The 26,673-nt window shown below is 34.1% G+C and overlaps 1 protein-coding gene across 2 annotated transcripts in view; it reads right to left on the bottom strand.

The window, feature by feature from the left end:
* The window catches only part of SLC4A10 (solute carrier family 4 member 10), a 222,397-nt gene that overhangs the window by 121,798 nt on the left and 73,926 nt on the right, over positions 1 to 26,673 (bottom strand). For both annotated transcript variants that reach the window (XM_061200696.1, XM_061200686.1), the window contains exons 4-6: positions 19,306 to 19,444; positions 9,183 to 9,343; positions 2,019 to 2,207 (exon numbers count right to left, since the gene is read on the bottom strand). In XM_061200696.1, coding sequence (XP_061056679.1) covers positions 2,019 to 2,207; positions 9,183 to 9,343; positions 19,306 to 19,444 — 489 coding nt within the window. The remainder of the gene's footprint in view (positions 1 to 2,018; positions 2,208 to 9,182; positions 9,344 to 19,305; positions 19,445 to 26,673) is intronic.

Below are 26,673 nucleotides of genomic sequence, written 5' to 3'. Positions count from 1 at the left end.
GATTTAAAGCTATAATTCTGTCACCTCTTCCTATGTTTAACAAAAGTTTAGAGCTATAACAAGCAGTGTGTCCAGGTCTACATGACATTACAAAAAATAATTCATCCAGTGAATTCAGTACCCTCTTCCCTCCAAAAACATAATGCAATAAAATCATTTGATAGTAAACGTTATCCCCAGTGAAATTTGAGATATACAGCTAGTTCACAACCCAAAATCCTTGCATCTTTGAATAAACACATAACATTCTCATAGACATATATTTTATGGTCTGATTTCCAGTAAAGGTAATGAAATAAAGGCAGAAGTTTATTTTTATAAAATGTGCTTGCATTCATAGAGATTTAGTTAATGAGAATATTTTAATAAGGTCTTTAGAATCATGTAGACATAAGTTCATAGTCAAAATTAGTAAAATCTTAATCTGTTTTCTTAATATCATCATATCAAATAAATGCTAGTATTGTAAGCATAATAAAAGTAATATATTTATAATAAGTTTCAGAATATAAAAGCTTCATCTTATCATTTTCATATATAACATATTTTAAAGCAAATTGTGATTTAGAATATGAATATATTTTAAATATATGATGTAATTCAAAGCAAGTTATAAATCCTCAAAATATCCAGTGGGATCTACAAATACAAGTTGTTATATACCATAAAGCACTCATAACACTTTTATTGAACTTAATATATGCACAACTACAGAGTCTTCAATATAACAATGATTTACACATTCAGTCATTGAAAGGTTTTTAAAAAAATCAAATGAGTATTTCAAAAATTATTTTGCCATTTAGAACTAGTTCTGTGTTCTGAGACAACAGTACATCTAACCATCTTTATTGATTTATTAAAGTATTTCTTCTACTTGTGTATATTTGATTCAGTAGTATGAAAACTGGTAAAAATTCCCATATAAAGCAGAATCTGAAAAAAACCTTATTTTCATGCATTTGTATATAAAGCATCTCTGAAGCTTTTGAAAATAGGAGTGAAATTACATAAAGTCCATGCTGTCAATACACATGCTTAGTCTATTTGTGGAAATCGGAGTCTTTCTAGTAAAACATTTGAAATTACTTTTCATTAATTTGTATCCTTTAAAACTGGGAACTTTTATAGCTAGCGGAAGTATAACCAATTCATATCATCCTCATGATAACTTCATTTTCCTTCACAAGATTGATGGAAAGGATGAATGATAAGAGATTTCTAAGCAACTTCCTTAATGTAAAAGATGAAGGGTCAAATGGATGCAAAGAGAGAACAAAATACAGAAGGATAAAACAATCAGAAACACTGTTTTTGCTTCATGATTGCCAAGAAGTAAGTCATGAATGACTGCTAGAAAACAATGGTTGTTTTCTATCAATTCCTATCAATGGTTGTTTACTATCAAATGATAATGGCGCATCTATGTTGGTGAGCCAAGATGGTAAGTGCGGTGGCTCCATGGACATTGATGATGTAGTACTGCAAAGAGCAATGAGCCCATGAACTAGAAATCAGGCTTAATATATGTAGAGACACAAGTAATGCACTAGCTGCTCTTTTCAACTGTAATCTAGAAAGGGATTTGTTGACCATGAGCAACATGAAGCCAATATCTTTTTTTCCACAATCACTAAATGTTGATCAATATTCATTTTCACTACAAGACCTTACGTCAAAGCATTGCATTACATTCTCAAGCTATGAGACAAAGACTAGGGCCTTATTTGTGATGCAATTGACACTCAGTTTATGTTTGCTACATTTGAGTGTATAACTTATTAGATAAAATGTCCCTTGCATTCTTTCATGAGCCTTTCAGGAAACTTTAAATCTTTGTTAATAAAATTTCTACAATTTGATGCCTGATAATAAAACAATACATGAATATGAAAAGAAACAATTCTACCACAACAATCTGAATTTCAATAGATCATTTTCAAGTAAGACATATTTTAAAGGACTTTGATATTTCAGACAACTATAATAAACGATGAGTATAATAAAGAAATATTTACCATTCTTATCCATGGAATTTGGTTCTGATTGTTTCTTGCCAATATCAGCAAAGGAACGAACAATGGGAATCCTATTGGTGAGTTTTTTCTGATTCTGGTGGTGGTGCTGTTTCATCAGTGCCTCATGGACCCTGTGGCGTACATCATCATTGAGCTGACCTGAGCTCACTTGTTGATCAAGGACCATATCTGAAGAGTGAAGGCAGAAAGAAAATGAGCACAGCTTTCCTGTAATGTTCCAGTAGTGAACCACTGAGTCCAAATATGCATACCCTAGATAATATTATTCCTCTTAAAATAGGAATGAATTCCTTTAAAAAATCTCTAAGTATGGTCTTAGAAACAGAAGTTTGTCTTTCTTTGTAGAAATGCTACACAAGAAAGATTTGGGAAAATAAACCATTCATTTTTAAATATGTAATGATCTTATGGAGTTTTATTTTTCAAACAGGAATACTTGTATCGAGAACAAAGTGCTTTATGTTCTCCATTATTCACACTGACGAGAGGGAATAGTATCAGGAGTAATATAAATATAATTAGCATGTTTAAAATTAAAAAGTCTCATACATATATCATAATATGGTTTTCCTCCCTTTTTCTAGTAGAGAATAATTTCCATGTTTCTTCCTTAAGTCCATCGGTTAAAATCTGATGCAAGGAGGCTTAGGCAACTACCTAGCTGGTTGCATTTGGAGAGTAAACAATTCTTTCACATTAATATAAAGTCAGTCCTCTCAAACCTTCCTTGATAATGTGTTTATATTTTAGAAAACCTTCTATACCCATAAAACAAAGAATAAAAGGTGAGATTTCAGAAGGCTATAACTAAGCAGATTGATATTTACCATATGTGTCAGAAATGCCTATAAAATGAGTAGATGAGTTCTTGGTAATACAAAGATCACCTCAATAAACCTCAGTGTAATTAATCTGCTTTCATATGATCAAATATTAACTGTATTTGATTTTCTGAGGTGTTAACTCCTTATGTAAAGCAGATTACAATGCATTGCCTCCCGCTGCCCCACTGAGTACACTGAAGATTTGAAAATTAGCAGAATCCTCCTTTCCAAACAATGTTTTCCTTCAGTGTGAAAAGGAAATGACTGGGGAAACAGACTTGGATCACTGTCCCACATTCCAGCTGTGTGGCCTTGTAAAGTTGAATAATCGCAGTGTCCTTATTTCTAAGACAGAGGTAATAGCTATCTCATAACAGCATTGTTGCCAGGACATAAGGCACCTAATGCACTGATTGGAATATTGAGGCCCTCAGTAAATACTTCCCAGTACAAGATTTTCTTTGCAATTTCCTTTAAGTAGGTTACAGGCTCATGGTTTAAATTTTTTGCTGGTTTTAAATAATTTATCTGTATTTTATAATAGTATATCAAGCAGAGGCAAAGTTGGATTTATCAATAACAGAAAATCCAAATCAAACTATCTAAAACAATAAATTTCACTGGCTTACATAACAGAAAAATCAAAGTTAGGTTGGATTTAACTCCATTTCTCTGTGATTTTGTCAGCTTCCCCCTCCTCGAGGTGTGAGCTTTAACCTCAGGCTATTTTCCTTATGGTCATAACGTGGCTGCCAGCAGCAACAAGGAGATACACATCATTGTTCATATCAGAGATTCTTTGCCTTTTTGTGACTTTTTCTTAAAAGGAAAGTCCTTTTCCCCCTACCCAGGAACAATTCTAAGCTCAATTGACATAGTCCTGTCTATGCTGAGCCAATTACTGACAAAGAAGATGGGATCCCCAGTTGGCTTAGACTAATCAAGAACTGCTCTTCACTGTGGAGTCATTTCCCTAAACCAGAGGTAGACAAACTTTTTCTGTAACGGGCCAGATAATAAATACTTTAGGCTGTGCAGGCCATAGAATCTCTGTCACAACTACTCAACTCCATTTTTATAGCATGAAAGTAGCCATAGACAACACGTACACAAATTACCATAATTGTGTTTCAATAAAACATTTTTATGGATACTAAAATTTGAATTTCATAGAATTTTCATGTTGCAAAATATTGATTTTCTTTTTATTATGTTTCAGTCATGTAAAATGTAATAACCATTCTTAGCTCACATGCCTAACAAAATCAGGCAGTGGCCATATTTGCACATAGAGCATAATTTGCCAACTTTGCTCTATCACTTGGCTGTTTACAATGGAAAGAGGTAGAATGCATGTCTGGGAATCAGCCATAATGTCCACTATAATTACCTCCAAAGTCTCTTCCAGTTCTGAAAATGTATGATAGTATAGAATATTTAAACTTATATCTCAGTTTTTTGGAGATCAGTAGTTATAAAACCCTTGGATTAATTTGAAATAAAGGAAATGATAAATTGTCAAGATACATGACTTTACACTGCAACTTTGCTAAGATGGAAAAATGTATATAAAATATGCATTATATACTTCATAATAGGAGTTGTAAAGTAGATTATTCAGACACCAAAAGGATATCATCATACAGCAGTTTCATCTGTAAGCCATGATATGTATCCCCAGTTCAATATTCTAATCAGAATAAAAATTAATCATGTAATAAAACATGCACATGGTTATAGTTTTTCATTCTTATCAAAGCACAGTCTTTCCAGGCCTAAGCACTACAAAAAATAAGTCACTAGCTTCAAAGTTTTTCAGAGATAAGGTCTTTATATAAAACAGTTACACAAGATAAAGTAAATAGAAAAGAACACTTATCTGCTCATTAGTCACAGAAATACATAGTAAACTACTTTAAGGTATAACATCACCAAGCAATGTCTTAATGAACTGGAAAAGTTAATCAACTTGCTTAAGAATATAACTTATGCTAAGGTGAAATTTAAGTATCAAAGGGAGTGTGATTCACTAATCACTTGCATTGTTCTCTTCACCACTGTAATATATATTAGTATTAACCTTGAAAAGTAAGAAAGGATAACAGGCCATAACAGCTTTAGGCCCAGAGTCAAGACCAACAATCTCAGCAGGCTATGATGCCTCAATAATACAGTCCAGCCTGGCAAAGCTCAATGCCAGGATCTGGATAATAAGAGAAGAAGCAAGAAGAAAAGGGATAAATCGGTCACAGTCTTCTAGCACTAAACAGGCTCAAGAAAAACTAGCAGCATTTGTGTAGAAAAACCTCAGAAAGTGAAAAAATACTTTTCATCCTAATCAGGCAATTATTTTATCATGATCAATCCATTTTGACTATTGAATGAAAGCCTCTAGAGACCATGAGATTTTACAGACTCTATATAAATCTCCGCCTCTTTAAAGATGATCATATAATTGCTTTGTCTTAAAAATCCATTGTCTTCAAAGATGCTGGGGGAGAAGTGGGCAATAGGGGGTTCTCAATTTTACAGTTTGGTTGACACTACTAACAGGAGTGTATGTAATAAAAATGTAAACTACCATAAGAAAACTTACTTTCCAGACCAAGGATGGTAATAGTATAGGCATTATAAAATATATATATGGCTATTAACATACTCCCAAATCTGCAGAGTATATTCAGTGGAGCAAACTATGGATTTTTCCTTTGATGAAAGATTTTAAACAACAAGAGTTGTTTTAATGAGTTGAGAACTATGATTGCTAATCTGTCCATGGTACTAACTTTGGTTTGGTTTTAATAACTTACCCTCATTGACAGCAATAGGTTAAAGTAGACATACTACTTTAATATTTCCATTATTAATCTTTACAGTGCTGAATTTAAAAGAGATTAACATAAACCGTAAAATTTCCTATAATTTATATGAATATAATTGAGAAGCATTTTTAATACAATTAATCTCCATATCAGAATAAATCAGGATAAGAAAATATATCTGGAGAATTTTGGATTTGAAAAGTTAAGTAATATTTTGAAGGAAGAAGTTTAAATTTATTGAGTTCCTTAAAGCATTGGGAAATAGACACTTTTAAATTAACTTTATCCAAAAGAAAATCCTACTTTAATTACACCAGAAATTCTTGACAGACCTGCCAGATACAAATGGGATTTTCTCCTGCTAAGTCTACAAAAATCTCTTTAAAGAATTATTTAAGAATCTATTAAAAACATATCAGAACATTGATATAAAAATCCTTGACCATTCTAAAACAATATCTGGGTCATATTCCTCTACTAGGAAATGTCTAGAAAACATTAAGCTGCAGAGCCTGTGCATTTGCAAAGTACTAGGGCTTAGAGCCCTTAAAGATAAACTATTATATCTAGCTTTTGCAAAACAGAAACTCGTGACTAATACATTAGCAACTGCCTAACATATAGAAAAGTATGATAAATAAGAGGTGAAGAAAAAGTTCCAAATCTTAAAGTTAATCACTATAGTCCCAAATTACCATGAAATAGAATAAAACAAAATTTATGATTATAGATTAATCAAAAGAAATTATTCCCATCTCTGCAAGTGTTACCTGTAATGTATCACTTTCTATTTATCTGTTTATAAAATGGAGGAAATAGTCTCTTCCCTACCTCATAAGGCTTCTGTGATAATTAAATATAGTAATGGATGTGAAAATACAAAGTTAGAAGTCTTCAAAATGTAAAACATTTACTACACAGTTAGTAATACAGCTAAATTGTCACAAAGTAAAAATATCAATAAGTAAACAGTAAGAAAATAATTACAAGCTATCAGAGAAAATGTATTAATGAGATTTTATTGAGGGCAGAAATAAATACCTTTGGATTAAATACACTAAATTAAAATTACTCAAAGAGAGAGAATCTCTTCTCATTAATGATTGAAAAGGAACCTAAGGAAACAACGATCAACACAGGTACTTGTAATCCTATTTTTCTATGTGGTGTTAACTCTAAACTACTGACCTTTTCTGAATGGCAGTTTACACTGTTGTACGCTGAAAATGGGACATTAAAAAAGTTGGTCTACTTTGGAGGCAGAAAAATACAGACTAATTAGAAGAGAAGAAAGAATACTAAAAAGCTATTTGGGATATTGAGACTTCCACTGAACTACTTTCATTTGTAAGAATAGACTTAGAAAATGTAATTTGCTTTAAAAAGCTAGAGTCAACAGAGCTAACAACCTTTACATATTCTACAGAGTTGAGCTTGGGGAAGAGGGCAGGTTTAGGGAAAGGAAGCATAAGTTTAGACAACAAAACAAAGCTAAGGTGATAAACAACAGAGTTTTAGTCAAATTATAACAGGAGAATATTTCCTGGTAGAAATAAATTCCTAAAGAAAGCATTAGAAATTACATGTTTTAAGAAATTTAAAGCCTGGTAAAGCTATGAAGAGAATTTTCTGAGGCTAATTTTGCCTGGTTGAGGAATTTGACAGCTTCATTACATACAGCCAATCCAAAACTCATTTGAATTAATCCATTTTCAAAGGTAATGCCATCACTGACATAAGTAGCAGAAATAAACTCCTTATTTTGGGCAAGACCTTTAACCTTCTGAGTCACTTTATTTATGAAGGATAACAATAATAATACTAAGCCCCAAGTTTGTTTTGAATATCAAAAAGATAGTTGTAGAATTACTAAAAAGAGCTTCCTAAACTGCAAAGTACTAGGAAAAACCCAGCCATTTCATTCATAATTAAAACATAAAAATTTTTATTGGGTATCAGCAATACCCCATAATGTAAAGCTAGGAAATTGAATTGGATGGCTACTATAACAGCGTTCTCAGGAAGTTTGTTAATTTCCATGTTAATCATTTCCTTAAGTCTTGATTTAGTGTGATCTGTTACTGTAAACTGTGTTCTTCCAAAAAGTATACTGTATTTAACTTTATATCGTCGTTTAGGCTCTAGTTCTGTATTTTAAGTGTAATCTCTTTATAGGTGTTGTATGAAACTGAGGGGAGGAAAGCTCATCTTTCCTGTTTTTTGTGTGTGTGTATTTTTGTTTGTGCTTAATATTGTGAGCCAAAATATCTCTCCATGCTTACTTTTTTTTCACACATATTGCAATGTGTGTATGCCTATCAGCACCAACAACCAAATAAATAATTTTAAAGGAATTAACAACAACCATTTCAAGCCATCTCTTTCTTCAGACAGTAGTTGTAGTGTAATAGAAGGAACATGGACCTTAAAGTCAGAGGCCCTTAAATGGAACTTGAACCATGAAAGTTTCACAATTTCTATTTTCTTATTGAAATATGGGAATGCACTTACTTTATGAGGTTATTCTGAAGATTAAATTAGATACATTATTTTTCTAATAATATTTTCTCGTTTATGTGATCCAGAAACACACAGAGTGTTTTGGGTTTTTTTCCCATCTCTACAATATAATTAAGACACTGAAGTCTCTCTGAAGTCTTTCTACTCCACAAATAAATTCCATATGGAACGGTTTTTATTTTTTTCTGAACTAGGAATTTTTAAAACTGCCTGAGTCCTAGCTTTGTTTTTATTTTTAAAAACCTCCATTAACCATTTCGTTTATACCCTTTCAAAACTCATTTCTGTGTTTTTTTGTATTATTTTGTTTTTACTAAAATGTTTGTCTTCCAGCTGAAAAGATATAGGAGTTCTTTGCTTTTATTTCCAGAGTAACAGTAAGATGCTTCCTAAATATAACTGCTTGTGTGATATAGCCATAATAGACTTCTAGTACAAATCATTCATCCCAGAGGCAAGCTATAGTTACAATTACAAACTAACCTAAACTGCATCACTTGGCCTCCTCTGGAATTCAAGATTTTTAATTCAGTTTAAAATAAATGGCCATACCTTTCTGTTCTATTCTAAGCTAACATTTTTCCTAATTACTGAAACTTTTTCATTTGGTTATTTCATGTATTTGAATATTGAAAAAAATCAATCTCTAGCTTTATGGATTTTTCCTTCAATTTTCTAATGGTGACAGTCTAATTACATATGATGGTGAAAAACAATATATGCTAAATGGAAGCCAAGGTATATAGATTCTTGTTCTAGACTTGCCACTGGCATGTTAGACCATATTTCTTTGAGATTCAACTTCTTTTATCTTAAATGAGGTGGTAAAACAAAGTTATTTTTGAGGTCTCATACACTGATCATGAGAATTAATTTCCTAAAAGTCACATGTGTATAGAATTATAAGAAAAAGGGAATTACAAAAATCAGCTGTACCCATAAGTGTGAAATAGACTAAGGAGCAAAAAAGGATGTACCTGCAATTTCTTCTAAAGTGTTGGCATGCATGTCCAGCAACACAGTTCCATTCAGAATACAACTTCTCAACTCAAACAAGCTGTGCAGTGAAAGAGTGGCCACATAAGGCTTGCTCCACCTTTCCCCTCCATCTTCCACATCTTCTTCAAACTTCAACCACCTATACAAATAAATATTATTATAATTTTTTAAAATTTGTAACACGTTTTTATTTCACCATTACCCTGCTATAAAATTATTCTTAAAACAAAGCACATTAAAAGAGGGCCATTCCAAGATGAAAAAAAAAGAAAGGGGGGTGAATTTTAGCCATAAGTATAAAACAAATGATTTTACTACCATAAAGACACTGATATTTATGGCACAAATATTTCCATAAAACATGCATTGCATTCACTTTAAGAGATCTCCCTTCAGGCATTAAATTACCTAATTTTGAATTTTTCCCAAGTTACAAATAAATATTATTATCAGCACATTGAATATTACATTGTAGATGAATGAACCTTTATCCCAACAATAAAAGGTAGAAGTATAAAGCTATTCACATTACTTCTTGGTTTCAAGGATTTCAGAAGTAAGTAAAAGCCAGCCCAAGTCATCTGGTTTATTTCATTTTAATTCCATTTAACAAACATTCTTTTTGTCATTGAAAGATATGTTTAAAATAAAGAAAAACTCAGTTTTTTAAATTAATCTTTCTAGCACTGAAAAAATATATTAATATAAATGTTTAGTCACAGGGAATCTGTTGTAGAACTAATAAAGAGAGTATACTGCATGGAAAGATAACGGTGGTTGAAAAAATGCAAAAGAAAATGAAACAGTACTCATTTTTCTTTTAGTGGGAGGTCTTAAAACAATGTTTGAATCTCTTGACAATTTTGCCCTTTGATTTTTGGGGAAGCTAGTATAATTTGGGGACTATTCTGTAGGAAAAATACTTATTAGGCCTGTTTGAATGAAATCTAGTGATTGTAGTCACTTCCTAGGGACTAAATTTACGAGAACTGAGCTCAGCCCCCATTTCCTGAGTGTTCCTGCCAGGGCCAGAGAATAGGAGAAGAACCTTGATAACACGGTGCCAAATGGGAGACCACTGCCTTCTTGGAGTGAAATGAGTAGTAATATCTGAGATTGTTTCTCACTAAGATAACTGGAAGGGATAAAGAGAAATCAATGATTTTACTGCTCTGGCACTAGCACTAAATCTCTTATTCTTTTAGGGACTTGCTTTTTAATCTTAGTAGATAACCAAATTAATTCCACCATTTCTAATGAACCCTAGCCTAAATGCCTCTCCTCTCTCCATCCCCCACCATTTTCCTCATTTTTTCTCTCCTTGTCACTTTTGCACTAACTTCCTCTCTCCATGCAATATCACTCAAACTTCCTCTCTATATGATATTTTATTACTGTTTTGTGTAATCAAATGACCCAACTCCAACTCCAACAGAGGACATCTTGTATAGTTAAGAACCAGTATATCGGCCAGCTAAAAAAAACTAACCAAAAGGGCTAGTCAGAAAGATTAGTGTGTAGAGTTCCAAGAAAGATAAAGATAGCTATGGATCTGTCCTCAGAGTTCAAGGACGAAAACGTCAGGAAGTAAAAAGGAAACTAATAGGGAAGAACAGTTATGCCTGCCAAAAATTTACAGGTATATATTTATGCTTATCATAAGTTTAGAGAATGTTTGAAGGTTGAAAAAACTTATATTTAAGCACCAATCACTGACAGTATCTCTTCAAATGGTGACAATTTTATAGAGTATTTTTGTCTACGCAGTTGGGAATTTTTTCATATTAGTGAATCTTAACGATTTTCAGCCCTTTACAGGGCCATAATGCATCACAGATCATGGGATGGTCATTAATACTGCTCACCAACTATAACTAGTTCTCCCTCTCTTCTTAGTAAAGAGTAGGATATCACTACCTGGCTTTCTTTTAACTGGGTGAGGCCACTGTTGACAAAGAATTGTGAGCAGAAATTATCTGTGCCACTTCCAGACTGGAGTTTTTCATTGCTAGGATGAGACCCTCTGGAGCTCTTTTTCCCTCTGTGGCCACCAGCTATGTTCAAGATGTAGGCGGTTCTATCATCCAGAGTCTCTGAGTAACGACTAGTGCAGTGGTGCAAGCCTCCACTGATTCATGATGGACATGTATCATGAACCATAAATAAACCTTTGTGATTTTAAGCTTTTGAAATTACAGGATATTTTTTCTAGCATAATTTAGCCTATCCTAACTGATACAAATTTTAGCAATTCATACCAGCATCAAGTTCCTAATTAGAATTAATGGTGAGAGTGAATATACTTTTGATAAATATAATAATCTAGTATTTCTTGTCAGGTATAAAAGTAAGGCCATGGTCACATTGTGAATGTCAATATCTCCAAGGATCAACCTCTTGACAGACATTTTGAAATGGGATAGTACTGTGGAAAGTGCATTGGACTAGTTGGGAATAAAAAGAAATCTAGGTTTTGGGTCCTACTCTATATCTAAATTGCTGTGTGACCAAGGGAAAGTCTTTCAACTTCTCTGGGCCACAGTTTTCTCATCTGTAAAATGATGAGACAAATTCAACACATTCAAAACTTGTCCAAGATCACCTAGTCACTAACCTTGTCAAACCAGATCAACTCCAACTGTTCTTGTCTTTCTCCAGAGTCTGTGCCCATTTTCTACCATAATACAATTACTTCAGTTGGATTTATGGACTTTTTTAGCTCAGATATCTTATGCTAAAGCCTATGGTGAAAACAAGGGATTTAACATTTAATTTTCGTTCTTGTCTGGAACAAATCTCAAGTTGAAAAATGTTCTGTGTTCTCTCCCTCTCGTCTTATGTTATCCACAGAAGGTGTACCAAGAGAGTGGATACAACTTTTATTAAATCTTCTGTCACCTTATATACTACTCACATATGACGTGGTTTTTCAGACAAAAAGAATAAAAGAAGGGAGTCTTTACAGTGTCACTTATGCTGGTGTTATTTTGACTGAAGAACCTTGTTAGATTTGAAATCTAGTTTCCAGTCTGTTGTGTACTAAAGAAGAATTAGGGTCATAAAAGGGTGTAATTTTGTTTGGGGGACTATAGATTTCTCATTTCTGGAGCTCTGGTACTTTCTGTCATCTTTCTATATAGAATTGCTACTAAAATGTTGTATTTAAAATTTTCACCCACGAAATCCTGAAAAGAGTGTTGATACATTACTAAAAAAACCATATTGTTTCTTAATTACTTAAGTATAAATCTATAGACTGACCCATACAATAATATTGTTTGTAAGTTGTAATAACGCTAATAATAAATTCATTTTTAAATATCCATGGGCTTCTTGATCTATGCAAAATGATCCAACCCCTTCTTCTAAGTGAATTTATAGTTAAATTTTACTTCCAGATAACAGTGAAAATAATTAAATAAGTAACGAAGCATCTACATCATTTTATCTTGGTTCCTTTGAAAGGGAATATTTAGATTAAGAATCTTGAGGAGATATGGGGGGGGGGGGTTGTACGTGTGTTTGTGTGTGTGTAAAAACCACCACCATGATCAAGATACAAAACTGTTCCATCACCACAAATGAGCTTCCTTTATATTCCCAATCTTCACCCTGTTTCTTTCCCCTGGTAATCATTAATCTGTTCTTCATCACTATAGTTTTGTCATTTTGAGGATGTTATGTAAATAGAATCATATAGTTTGCAACTTTTTGAGATAGACATTTTTTCACTAAAACACAATGTCCTTGAGATCCATCCAAGTTGTTGTATACATCAATAGTTTGTTCCTTTTTATTGTTGAAAAGTATTCCACTGTATGGATGTACCAAAGTTTATTTAACCATTCACATACTGAAGGATATTTGAGTTGTTTATAGGTTTTTGCGATTACAAATGAAGCTGCTATGAACATTCATGTAGAGGTTTTGTGTGAACATAAGTTTTCATTTCTCTAGGATAAATGCCCAAGACTGTGATTGCTGAGTCATATTTACTAATGCATGCTTAGTTTTATAAGAAACTATCAAACTGTTTTCTAGAGCAGTGCTACCATTTTACATTCACACCAGCAATAGCTGAGAGATCCAGTGTCTCTATATCTTCACCAGCATTTGCTATTATGACTTTTTTTTTTTACTTTAGTTATCCTATTAGGTGTGCAGTGGTATCTCATAGTGGTTTTAATTTACATTTCCCTAATGACTAATGATGTTGAACACCATTTTATGTGTTTATGTGCCACGTGTATCTCTTCTTTGAAAGGCCTGTTTTTTTGCCCATTTTTCCAGTTGATTTGTTTTCATACTGTTGAACATTTAGAGTTCTTTACATATTCTAGATATAATATTTTTGTCAAATATATGGTTTCCAAATATTTTCTCTCTGTAGTTTGTCTTCATCCTCTAACAGGATTTTTCACAGCAAAAAGTTTTTAATTCTGGTGAAGTCCAATTTAAGAATATTTTCTTTTCTTCTTTTATTCAAAAGATTGTGCTTTTGGTATCATGCCTAGAAACTCATCTTCTAGGGCTTCCCTGGTGGTGCAGTGGTTGAGAATCCGCCTGCCAATGCAGGGGACACGGGTTCGAGCTCTGGTCTGGGAAGATCCCACATGCCGCGGAGCAACTAGGCCCGTGAGCCACAACTACTGAGCCTGCGCGTCTGGAGCCTGTGCTCCGCAACAAGAGAGGCCGCGATAGTTAGAGGCCCACGCACCGCGATGAAGAGTGGCCCCCGCTTGCCGCAACTAGAGAAAGCTTTCGCACAGAAATGAGGACCCAACACAGCCAAAAATAAATAAATAAATAAAATAAAAACTCATCTTCTAGCCCTAGGTCCTGAAGATTTTCTCTTATGTTTTCTCTAACATTTGCATAGCTTTATGTTTTACATTTAGATTTATGATTAATTTTGAATTAATTTTTGTATACACTGTGAAGTTTAGATTGAAGTTAATATTTTTTACCTATATGTAGATCTCTAATTGTTCCAGTACCATTTGTTGAAAAGACAATTCTTCCTTCACCTTTGTCAAAAATCAGTTAGCTGTACTTGGGTTAGTTTTTCTTAGTTCTCTATTCTGTTCCATTGATCTACATGTCTATCTGAGAAGACATTTTAAAAACAAAAACTCCTTCCTTTAGAATAATTTCTTTCAAACTGGGGGCTTGATCTTTTAGACCAAGAATGGAGACTCTTGTGAGTTCCAAGCAGTTTGGATGGCCAAACATAAGTTATATGCATGGATGGTTTGATATAAGCATAGGTTTTATGAGTATTACAGGAGGAAACATAAGATACTTTCCATAAAAAGGAACCCACAAGTTACAAATATCAAGTTACTAAACATTTCAAGATTCAGTGTTTTATGCCAACTCCAGAATGATGCCAAAAGCTTTAAAAGATATTTAAATGAATATATTTTAAAGATACATAAGTATATCTCTCTTTTCTGTTTTTCATTCCATTTCATACTCCAAAGATAGAAACTAGCAGGTCTAAGAACACACCAAATCCTGTTTTAAGATTTGTAGTCACTGAATATACTGTCAGTTACAAAATGCCTGGTTTCAGTTAATGACCTAAAGTGCTGCAATTTATTCCAGTTTTCAAATAAACTCAGCTGACATTTGTTTGAATAGCAAACCAAAGCAAACAAGAGTCTCACAGGCATGAATGAGATGTGATGGACAATGAAAAAAACCAAAATTGTAGGCCAACTTCATGACATTTTCTAAGGGGGAGGGGTGGATTTAAACTCTGTTGAGATTATTTTCATTTCCTTCAGTATGTCTGTGTCTGTTTTCATCCATAATTAACACATTGGAATCTCTTTCTACTAAGCAACAACAACATAAAATAGGTGTTTCCTGAATTCTTTGAGGATTAAGTTGATGATAATCTCCTCTACAATACTCATATTAGAAACCTACAAAATAAAATTCTTCTGCAAATTAGAGATAGATGTTTTCTATAGAATTTAACTTTCTGTTTATTTTATTCTCACTAATTTAGTTTAACTTTTCTAATAATTTTTATTCTCTGATTCTACCCAAAAAGGGAGTAAAGGAGTTACCATATCATCCAAAATGATAGTCTTGGGGGAAGTCATGAATTCTCAAGAGAAAACATCCTTTTTGGGTAGAGTTAAGGATATGGAGGGTGAAGGGGGAACATGGTTAGAGTGGGGGCTGGAGATTAACATATGTAATCATAAAGTACCTATTTCAAGAGGAAAGGGGTATTAAAATATATCCAAACTTAGAGTTTATTGACATTAGCTGTTCTTAATTCATATTATTTTCACACCTCACATTGCACTGAAAAATCCTGATGACTTGACCCTTTACCAATTTTAAATATCAAATACCTCCACACCATCAATAAAATTGTTTTGATGTAATAATCTTTTTCCACATTACCATGTATGTATCAGAGGCCTAACTGCTATCCCTTTCTTTGCCTCTGCTGAGCTCACTTGTGGGAAGCATTTTTAAAGCGCAACCACAGTGAGTCAAGCATGTTGTCTGCACAACTGCACAGCTGTGGTATCTTTGGGTATTTTTCTATTAATAACATTATATGTTATTTATAAGCAGGACATTGTAATTGTGTTGATTTCATTAGCTCTGTCATATGGCTTCTTTTAGGGTTTTTAAAAAGTGAACAGCTGGTTTTCACAAACATTTATTAAATAATTATTATTCAAAAATTTAGCTTCAAAACCTGAAACTTTGCTTAAGTTTTACTTGGCAACAACAGTGGGCATGAATTATTCAAGATGTGATATGTGGCAGGTGCAATGTGCTGATAAAATATCCTTTTTATTTCTACTATTAGGGTAGAAAATTATTAATCCCCCTGGAATACTAATCAAAAGAAAGAAGTACTTCAAATGGTTATGGTAATGATTTATTAGAATTAAATTGCATTTGAAAAATCAGATGGAGTCATGAATTAACTAAACTTAGTTTTGTTAGATGAACTAGGGCATCAAGAACAAAATTACTTCCACCACTTTAAAACCTACTCCATTTCTAAGTCCTCAGTAAACACGTTCTGTTCTTCCCTGACGTATTATGTCTCAGCCAAAATTCATCTACTCTCCTCTTCAATGTCTGTTACTATTTTGATTGTTCATCAGATGTCTCCCGAACCTCAAATACCTGCACCGTGCATAAGGTTCCAGAAGCAGGGCTAAGAACACAAGTCCTATCTAACAACATTAGAGAATACTAATAAGTAACTGGGTCACCTCTCTCATTCTTTATAAATAAACAGCAACATATTTTGATGGCTTAGGATAAACATGTTGTTCAAGTTAATCCATTAGAGCATGATAAAATCCTACCTGCTCAATTGTGACACGAAAAGAGCTAGATTCTAGCATTGCTCTGCTATCTCCTAGCTTGATGAGAGTGGGAAAGTTACAAGGAAGTTACTGCTTAAAAGGAATAGATCACCATTTGATCTGGAAGGTGAAAAATCACCAACCATTTTAATAATAAGGGAGTTACTCCTGTCAAAACGCATATTCCAATCTTACTTCTCAGCTCTATTCTGAGGGATGAGAGTGAAGAAAGAAATAAAAAGAAATGCTTCCAAAAAGTACTTCTCAGCAATTGATTAAAGAGATTCTAACCAGAGCTGTATAGTCATCATAACCACCAGATCTCCTTCCTTCAAGTCAGCCAGGAACACCTGTTTCTTAGAACCAGCTGAAGACGGATGCCTCTAGCCTTAAACAGGGAGGTTTGCACTTCAAATTCCTTAGCAACAACTCTTTAATCATGAAACAGCAAAATGTATAACACTAATTGGTGGAGAATATTATCATATATTGTTTTTCTGTCATCAAAGAAGATGAGCACACATATTATATCCTTGAAAATAATATTTAGTTTTTGATGCAATTGGAAGAAAAAAATTAGGTAGATGGTTCTTAATCTCAAAATTTGCCAGGTCATATAAAAACTGTTTCAAATTTAGTTCTATATTTAAAATATTATAATAGCATCAGAAAGAATTTAATTTATGTAGTTTTTTCATTAAAAAAGGTAATTCACACAGAATAACATACCACCAGTTTAAGGCATTAAAAAACACAAGTAAAAAAATGAATGACTTGAAATAAAACAGGTAAAGGAAATGAACAGCTAGTTCTCAGGAAAAAAATAAAAACATATGAAAAGATGTTCAATCTCACTAATAATTAGAGAAATACAAATTAAAACACTGAGATTTATTTTGCATCTATAAAATTAGCCAAAATTTTTACAAGTTTGTTGATTTTGTGTGGCAAAGGTTTGGGGGAAATAAGCATTCTTATACATTGTTGAGGGAAGTATAAATTACCAAAACATTTTATGAAGGCAATTTTGCAATATCTATAAAAGTAAAAAAAAGTCTGCTCTCTCTGACACATAAATTCCACTGCTAAAAATTCACCCTACATGAATACCTACAAAATAATCCCAAAATATATGTGTAAATGATTATTGCAGCAATGTTTACAGCAAAAAAAAACCAAAGCAACCTAAATCCCTATCAAGACTGGCTAAATAAATGAAAGTTCATCCATAACTAAATGTGATGCAGTCATTAAAGAGATTAAAAAGATTGAGTAATCTGTATTGATAATATGGAAAATGATCCAAATATATTAAGTGAAAAAAGCAAGGCATGAACGCAGTATATAATACCTCTTATGTAAATATAAAAAGGGCATACATTTACACGCAGATCTAGGCATTAAAATTTTTATGAAAAGATGTACAAGAAGCAATTAATAGTGATTACCTTTGAGGAGAAGTACTATGAAGAAGAGTAGAGCAATATTCTTGCTTTTTTATCTTCCTATGATTTTTGAGTTTTAAATTAGTTAGCTTTATTTTTTTAATGTTAACAGAGATGAACTAGGTGAAAGCCATTTTTATCTTCTTCTATTTACTTTTAGTATATTTTAAGTAAAAGAGAGCTACAAAGACCACTTAAACTATATCAAACAAGAATTAACCAGGCCAGTATTATTTATAATATTATCATGATTGAACATTTAATTCCACACTACCTCTGGCTAGAGTTAAGGCAATGATTAAATGCAAGACCTGAGACTCTATTCCTAAGGTCTACTGAATCTACATTTCAACAAGATCCCTGGTGATATGTATTCACATTAAAATTTCGGAAGTAGCAGGTAAAAAGACAACCCTAGGCGTGCCCGCAGTTCCTAGTGCACACCTGTATCACAGCATTCATTATACAGTACTTACAACTTTGTTTACTTATCTAAATCCCGTATTAGAGGTGAGGTTGTTAAAAGCAAGATCTAAGGTGTTTTTTTCTTGTTTTTGGTGTGGCTTGTGGGATCTTAGTTCCTCAACCAGGGATTGAACTCGGGCCCTCGACAGTGAAAGCACAGTCCTAACCACTGGACCGCCAGGGAATTCCCTAAGATTTTTGTTGTTGTTGTTCTATATCCATTGCACCTGGCACACAATAGACCATAAATGTTTGTTAAATAAATGAGTAAATGAGCAAGAAAGGATGACAGTAATTCATCAATTACATAGCAATATGGAAATATTAATTATAAATGACAGAAAACGTAATTTCTTAAAAATTATTTTTAAAAACCACTATGTTTAAATGTATATATATCCCAGAAACACATTACAAAATATTTTTACCCTCAACAAATAGTACATAAATTCAGGACTCCAACTAAAGTCTCTTATAATGTTTGCCCTTTCTTTTAAAAAGTCCCATATAATATCACCAGTTGGGGCACAACCTAGCAGTTGAAAAGATAGAAATAGATTACTGTTAGATATCTACTGTTTTCCTGATGACACGCAAATTATGCTACTGTTTAAGACTGCGGCTTCTGCTGGTTCTGCATCACTGTTTACTCTAATTACAGCCTTCAGGTTTCATCCTGACCCATATACCGTTATAGGATATGCCCAGGCCAGACGAGCAATTTCAGAAATCAGCAGCACTGATGGATGTTTGCAAAATTGTGGCATTAGATATCTCTCTTTCTAATAGCATGAACATTCTTTAGTATACCTTCATCCTTCAACAAAAAATATCCTCACCTGGCTGTTTCTCGCCATTCAGCATCCTCACCTTCACGCCAGCAAATCTCATCCAGTTCCGTAAAAAGGTCATGAGGGATGTGTTCCTCATCGTCATCCTCAGTTCCCAGAATAAACTGTACCCGCTGTGACGGGGTGTCTATGGAAATCAGAGACATGGACATGCATTATCACGACTCGGAGCTTGAAATGTCCCGGTCACCGCCTTCAACACCACTCCAAACTCACCTCTCCCCTGCCCCCCACACTGCAGCACGCAGCCGGAGTAGACTTGGGAAATTAAGACTAAATTTGGCATTATATTAAGTCTAGTATAATGCGGGATCATAAATATGTAAAATGTAAATATGTAATGTATCTATATTATCAAAGATAAAATCAAATGTGATGATTATTTTGGATTACTTATAACATCATGGAAACTATTTCTACATCTCTCTTATACACACACACATTTTCTTTCATCACATATGCTACCTTTTATGGTAATATTCATAAGAGTAGACTATGATAAAATTCACTTATACTAAAACTGTGCTGAATATAATTCACCAAAGAACTCCCTTGTGATGCTTCTTTGTAGTCACAACCTTTTCCCTCTCCTAACCCCTGGCAACCACTAATCTGGTCCCTACTGCTATAGTTTTGCCTTTTCCAGAATGCCATGTAAATGGAAACATACAATGTATAGCTTTTTGAGACTGTTGTTATTCACTTATCATAATGCCTTTGAGATTTTGAGATTTATCTGTGTCACTGAATGTATCAGTAATTCCTTCTTTTTATTGCTGAGTAATAGTCCATTGCAGGAATGTACCATAGTTTTCTTTCATCCATTCACTTACTGAAGGGTATTTAGTTTACAATTTTTTCAATTATGAATAGAAGTGCTATAAGTATTCTTGTACAGGTTTTTGTGTGAACATAAGTTTTTATTCTCTAGGGCAAATACCTAGGAGTAGGATTGCTGGGTTACCTGGTAAATGTGTTGTTCAATCAATACATTTGTGATGAAAATTATAAAACTTTATTGAATGATGTAAAAGTAGACCTAAATAAATGAATAGGTTTATATTAATGGGAAAGCCCAATAGTGGAAAACCATCTTATAAATTCAATGTTATTCCAGTAAAACATCTGGTATATTCAAACATTTTTTAAAACACAAAAGAATGAGTAAATCAGTAACAAGCAACAGTGATTACTGAAATCTATAATATTAAATACTTTGTGAAAATAAACCAATTAATCAGTAACTTAAAGGATTAGGTTATAATTAAGTCATGACAGGATTTCAGAAGTCAAAAGTGAAAAATATACATATTGCATAAAACATAATATAGTGTCATACTTTCTGTATCAATATATGTTTGTGATGGGGCCCTAGCCTCTGCCTACGTTATTAGCCTTACCTTCTGCCACTCTTTCCCTTGCAATTCCATTCTGGGTACCTTAGCCTTCTTTCAGATTTTTAAAAATACCATGCTCCTTCCCACTTCAGGGCCATCGCACATACTGTTTCCTCTAGATCTCCTACATATCTTTCAGCATCTACTTCACTGTAATATGCTTCACCAAGCCTACCTAATCAGCCTCATAAAACACAAACACACATATAAGCACACTCATATGCAATAAAGTCAGGCACCTGTTACCTTAACTCATAGCACTCTATACTTCTCCTTGCTATACTTATCTCAATTGTCATTTAAAATTTACTGTTCAATAACAAATTAAATACTTTAAATAGGAAATATTTCCAGCTGCCAGAATTAGTCTCTTAGAAGGAGATAGGATCTAGTCCCTAAAGAAAAAATTATGCATCCAAAAATACTTTTCAAATTATAAAGCATTATATAAATATTATTAATGATGACTGATGCTGATGCTAGTGGTAGTGGGGATGGTTACAATGAAAATATAGGCCTGTCAAAATAGAGAGGTTTAGAATTGAAGCACGGAGAATGAGAAAATAACAGTGCCGTTAATTAAAAGAGGGTTGTAACACGGGTAAGCCTTGAAGGCACTAAGTGAAATAAGACAGTGAAAGGTAAATACTATATGATCTCACTTACATGTGGAGTCTAAAAAAAAAAAAAAAAAAAAGACAAGATGAAACAAAACAATAAAACAAAACAAAAACACCAAACTCATGGAAAAAGGGATCAGATTTGTGCTTACCGGCTTTGGGGGGGAGGGGGATGGGGAACTGGAGGAAAATGGTCAAAAGGTATAAACTTCCAGTTATAAGATAAATAAGTACTAGGGATGTAATGTACAACATGATGACTATAGTTAACACTGCTGTATGATATATAGGAAAGTTGTTGAGTAGATCCTAAGAGTACTCATCTCAAGGAGACATTTTTTTCTTTTCTTTTTATTGTATCTATATGAGATGATGAATGCTAACTAAACCTATCATGGTAGTCATTTCACAACATATGTAAAGCAAACCATCATGCCATACACCTTAAACTTATACAGTGAGGTATGTCAATTATTATTCAATAAAACTAGGGGAAAAAAAGGGTTGTCAGAATGAGGAGCCAGTATTGTAGGCTGAGAGCACAAGAGACATCTTTTAGATATGCTGAGTTTGAGGTGATTATGGCTCAAACATATAAAGATGGTCACAGGAAAGGTGGATATTTGATTCTGGAAAAGACGACAGGGTCAGAGGTAAAGACATGGGTTGCCTTTAACTAGAGAAGTCATTTGATTACAATGGATGAGGACTCAAAAATGAAAGAATAGAGAGGGAAGACTCAGCATCAGGGGAATAATAAGGTTTAAGATTTAGGATGAGGAAGAGTTTAAAAAAATCAGAAGAGGATTAGGTAGATATGTAAAAGAATTTATACATTAAACAAATATATAGGGGCTTCCCTGGTGGCGCAGTGATTGAGAATCTGCCTGCTAATGCAGGGGACACGGGTTCGAGCCCTGGTCTGGGAAGATCGCACATGCCGCGGAGCAACTAGGCCCGTGAGCCACAATTACTGAGCCTGCGCGTCTGGAGCCTGTGCTCCGCAACAAGAGAGGCCGCGATAGTGAGAGGCCCGCGCACCGCGATGAAGAGTGGCCCCCGCTTGCCGCAACTAGAGAAAGCCCTCGCACAGAAACGAAGACCCAACACGGCCAAAAGATAAATAAATTAATTAATTAATAAAAAAATATATATATAATGAGCACCTTCCATTGGTCAGGTGAATTAGACAGATATAAACAGAAAAAAACCCTCTGCCCTTATAAAGCTTACATCTGATAGAGAGAGTAGTACAACAGGGGTCAAGGTAGAAAAGGATTTCAAGAAGAATAAGAAGTCAATAATGTCAGATGCTGTAGAATCAATGAGGAGAACCAGGAGTGAGAGGATTTGGACAGCTTAATGTTCAACAGCACTGGAATGCCAAAGACCATATATTACTTTTACAATCAGAAATAAACAAACTATCAATATTTCTTTTGGAATACAGACCATATTTTCAACAAATGGTTAGTTAAAATCAAACTTACAAAGTTACCTGAGGAAAGCCACTAATAGAATCATAACTGGAAATAAGCAAGTTCCTTTGCAAACTTTCATCTTTTCATTGTTAGCTACGTTACTCCTACTGCTTTAATTACTCACATATGAATTAACCAGGGTCTTAAATACATTTTTCCTAATAATCAGTGAAAATACTCTCCTTTCTGTAGGCCCTGTCCAAAAGTTCTCTATTTTTCAGGCCCTTTCTGGAGAATAGTCAAAAATATGTTGAGAAATATACTTCTTATAACAACAGAACAAGTATAATGACAGAAGTGAATTGGAAAATTCCCTTTTACATATATGATCTTACTGTCATGAAAACCACAGGCCTCATACACAATGACATCTAGATCAAGAAAGCAGATTCACTAGATGTTTACCATTTTGCATTTCTGAATTATAGGTGCTTTTCTTCTTCTTTATCCTTGTTATATTTCAGATAAATCAATATTCAGACTATCTTCTGAAATCATGAAATGATGACAAGTTTAATGGTTCTGTTCCAAATGGATGTCTCCAGTCTCTTTGCAGCTCAGTATTATTTTCCATCTTCATTTGAACTTTAAAATTTTGCTCATATTATTTGAATGTCCTATATAATCTATTCATTTGGATTCCTATATTTTAATTCATTTTATAATTGAAAAAATATATTTATTATTAATGCTAATTAGTTAATTTTGTTATGGATTGATAAAAAGAACATTTCAGCTGAAGCATCAAGAACCAACAGGTATTCCTCTCCAAAGGGGACATGAGACTATATGCAGAATTTACAAACTATGTTCCTAAAAACCTAGTTATTTAACTCTAACTCTTTACCCATGCTAAGGCTATAAAAAGATCATAAGTTGAAAATAGCAGATACATTCTGGAAAGAATTTCTTCAAAGAAAGCTGTAATGTGAGTCCCAAGTTTCCTTAATCCCTCACAAAAGGAGGGGAGTAGGCTGTCTGCCTCTCCCTCAAGACAAGTGAGTAGTGCTCTAGGGCATCATGAATTTAACATGTCTCCCCGCAATGGACTGGGGTATGATTCCTCCCTGAGAAACAAAGTCTGCCTAGCTGCTGATGGCTGAGATTGCTGCTGTGTATAACATGCACTCCAGAATATACCAGGGCAATGAGTGTGTGCATGTCTTCTGTGAATCATATATGGGCTGCACCTGTGAGACAGAGAGAGTTGGAGAGAAGCAGAGAGACAGAGAGAGAGAGAGAATATGCAAGACAGAGAGAATGTGGAATGTGGGGTCATCTTAGATGCTGTCCAAGAGGCTGCCATGGAGCAATTACAAGACTTTAGCAGAGCGAATCCATCACTGTAGCTGAATACCTGGGGGATAAGGAAGAATAAGTAATAAGGCAGAAAAGAGTGCAGGTAAAAGAAAATGAGTCAATTTAAATTCTTGCTAAGCCTGGAGAGTATGACATCAGCTTGTAAGACTACCAGCTAAGTAAGAGCTTTCCTGCCCCATTCCACTTAGTTCTTTTCATTTCCTATGCTCCAGATCTGAATGGATCAGAAACTAGAGTTAGAAAGATGATGGAGCATCTGGAAGAAGGAGAAGAAGTTCAAGGTAGGAGGGGAAAAAAGCACCTACATTCTCTGTTCTCAACTGGAGCACACCTGGGCAAGAGAGGGAGGCAAAAGGCCTTACAGTTAAAGCAAGTTCAAAGTTTTCACTATTACATGAGACTAAATATTTTAGTTACTTATTAGAGGACTTCAAGTTACCTACGAGTGACTAGAAAGGCTGGAGAACCCATCAGAGTTTTCATTCAGGAGCAGAATAACAATTAGATCCACTGAGTAAATACAAAGGGATGGTACAAGCCAGAAATAGAGTTACTTTATAATTAAATCCCACAAGTAGTGTTCAGTCAATATAAAAGTTACAAGAATCCTAGAAATGATTATAGTTCTTTCATATTCATAAATGAGTCCTTCAAACTCAAAACTAACAACCTGATCAAAAAATGGGCCAAAGATTTTAACAGGCAACTCACCAAAAAAGATATACAGATGACAAATAAGCATATGAAAAGATGCTCCACATCATATATTGTCAGGGAAATGCAGATTAAAACAATGAGATACCATTATGCACCTATTAAAATGCCCCAAATCCAGAACACTAACCACACCAAATGCTGGCAAGGATGTGAAACAACAGGAATTCTCTTTCACTGCTGTTGGGAATGCAAAATGGTATAACTCCTTTGGAAGACAGCTTAGCAGTCTCTTACAAAACTAAACATACTTTTACTATATGGTAGAGCATTACACTCCTTGGTATTTACCCAAAGGAGTTGAAACTTATGCCCACCAAAAGACCCTGCACACAGATGTTTATAGCAGCTTTATTCATAATTGCCAAAACTTGGAAGAAACCAAGATGTCCTTCAGTAGGTGAATGGATAAATCTATCATGATTCACCCAGACAATAAAATATTATTCGATGCTAAAAAGAAATGAGATAGTAAGCCATGAAAAGACATGGAGAAATCTTAAATGTATATTAGTAAGTGAAAGGAGCTGATCTAAAAAGGCTACATACTGTATGATTTCAACTATATGACATTCTGGAGAACTATGGAGAGAGTAAAAAGATCAGTGGTTGCTGGGGGTGGGAGTGGGATGAATAGGCTGAGACCAAAGGATTTTAAATACTCTGTATGATATTATAATGACAGATATATGTCATTATACATTTGTCCAAACCCATAGAACATACAACACCAAGAGTGAGCCCTAAGGTAAACTATGGTTTTGTGCATGATTATGATGTGTCCATGTAAGTTCATCCTTGGTAAAAAAATGTACCATTCTGGTGAGTGATGTTAATAATAGGGGTGGCTATACCTGTGTGGAGCCAAGGAGTATATGGGAAATCTCTGTACCTTCCTGTCACTTTTCATGTAAACCTAAAACTGCTCTAAAAAATAAAGTCTTTTTTTTTTTAACATCTTTATTGGAGTATAATTGCTTTACAATGGTGTGTTAGTTTCTGCTGTATAACCAAGTGAATCAGCTATACGTATACATATATCCCCATATCTCCTCCCTCTAGCGTCTCGCTCCCACCCTCCCTATCCCACCCCTCTAGGTGGTCACAAAGCACCGAGCTGATCTCCCTGTGCTATGCAGCTGCTTCCCACTAGCTATCTATTTTACATTTGGTAGTGTATATATGTCGATACCACTCTCTCACTTCGTCCCAGCTTACCCTCCGCCCACGCTGTGTCCTCAAGTCCATTCTCTACTTCTGCGTCTTTATTCCTGTCCTGCCCCTAGGTTATTCAGAACCGTTTTTTTTAGATTCCATACATATGTTTCAGCATACAGTATTTGTTTTTCTCTTTCTGACTTACTTCACTCTGTATGACAGTCTCTAGGTCCATCCACCTCACTACAAATAACTCAATTTCGTTTCTTTTTATGGCTGAGTAATATTCCATTGTATATATGTGCCACATCTTCTTTATCCATTCATCTGTCGATGGACACTTAGGTTGCTTCCATGGCCTGGCTATTGTAAACAGAGTTGCAATGAACATTGTGGTACATGACTCTTTTTGAATTATGGTTTCTCAGGGTATATGCCCAGTAGTGGGATTGCTGGGTCATATGGTAGCTCTATTTTTAGTTTTTTAAGGAACCTCCATACTGTTCTCCATATTGGCTGTATCAATTTGCATTCCTACCAACAGTGCAAGAGGGTTCCCTTTTCTCCACACCAGCATTTCTTGTTTGTAGATTTTTTGATGATGGACATTCTGACCGGTGTGAGGTAATACCTTATTGTAGTTTTGATTTGCATTTCTCTAATGAG

The sequence above is a fragment of the Eubalaena glacialis genome, chromosome 1, assembly GCF_028564815.1.
Source record: "Eubalaena glacialis isolate mEubGla1 chromosome 1, mEubGla1.1.hap2.+ XY, whole genome shotgun sequence".
NCBI classification, from domain to species: domain Eukaryota; kingdom Metazoa; phylum Chordata; class Mammalia; order Artiodactyla; family Balaenidae; genus Eubalaena; species Eubalaena glacialis.
Note: the sequence above shows the minus strand (reverse complement) of the source record. Positions and strands in the feature narration are given on the sequence as shown.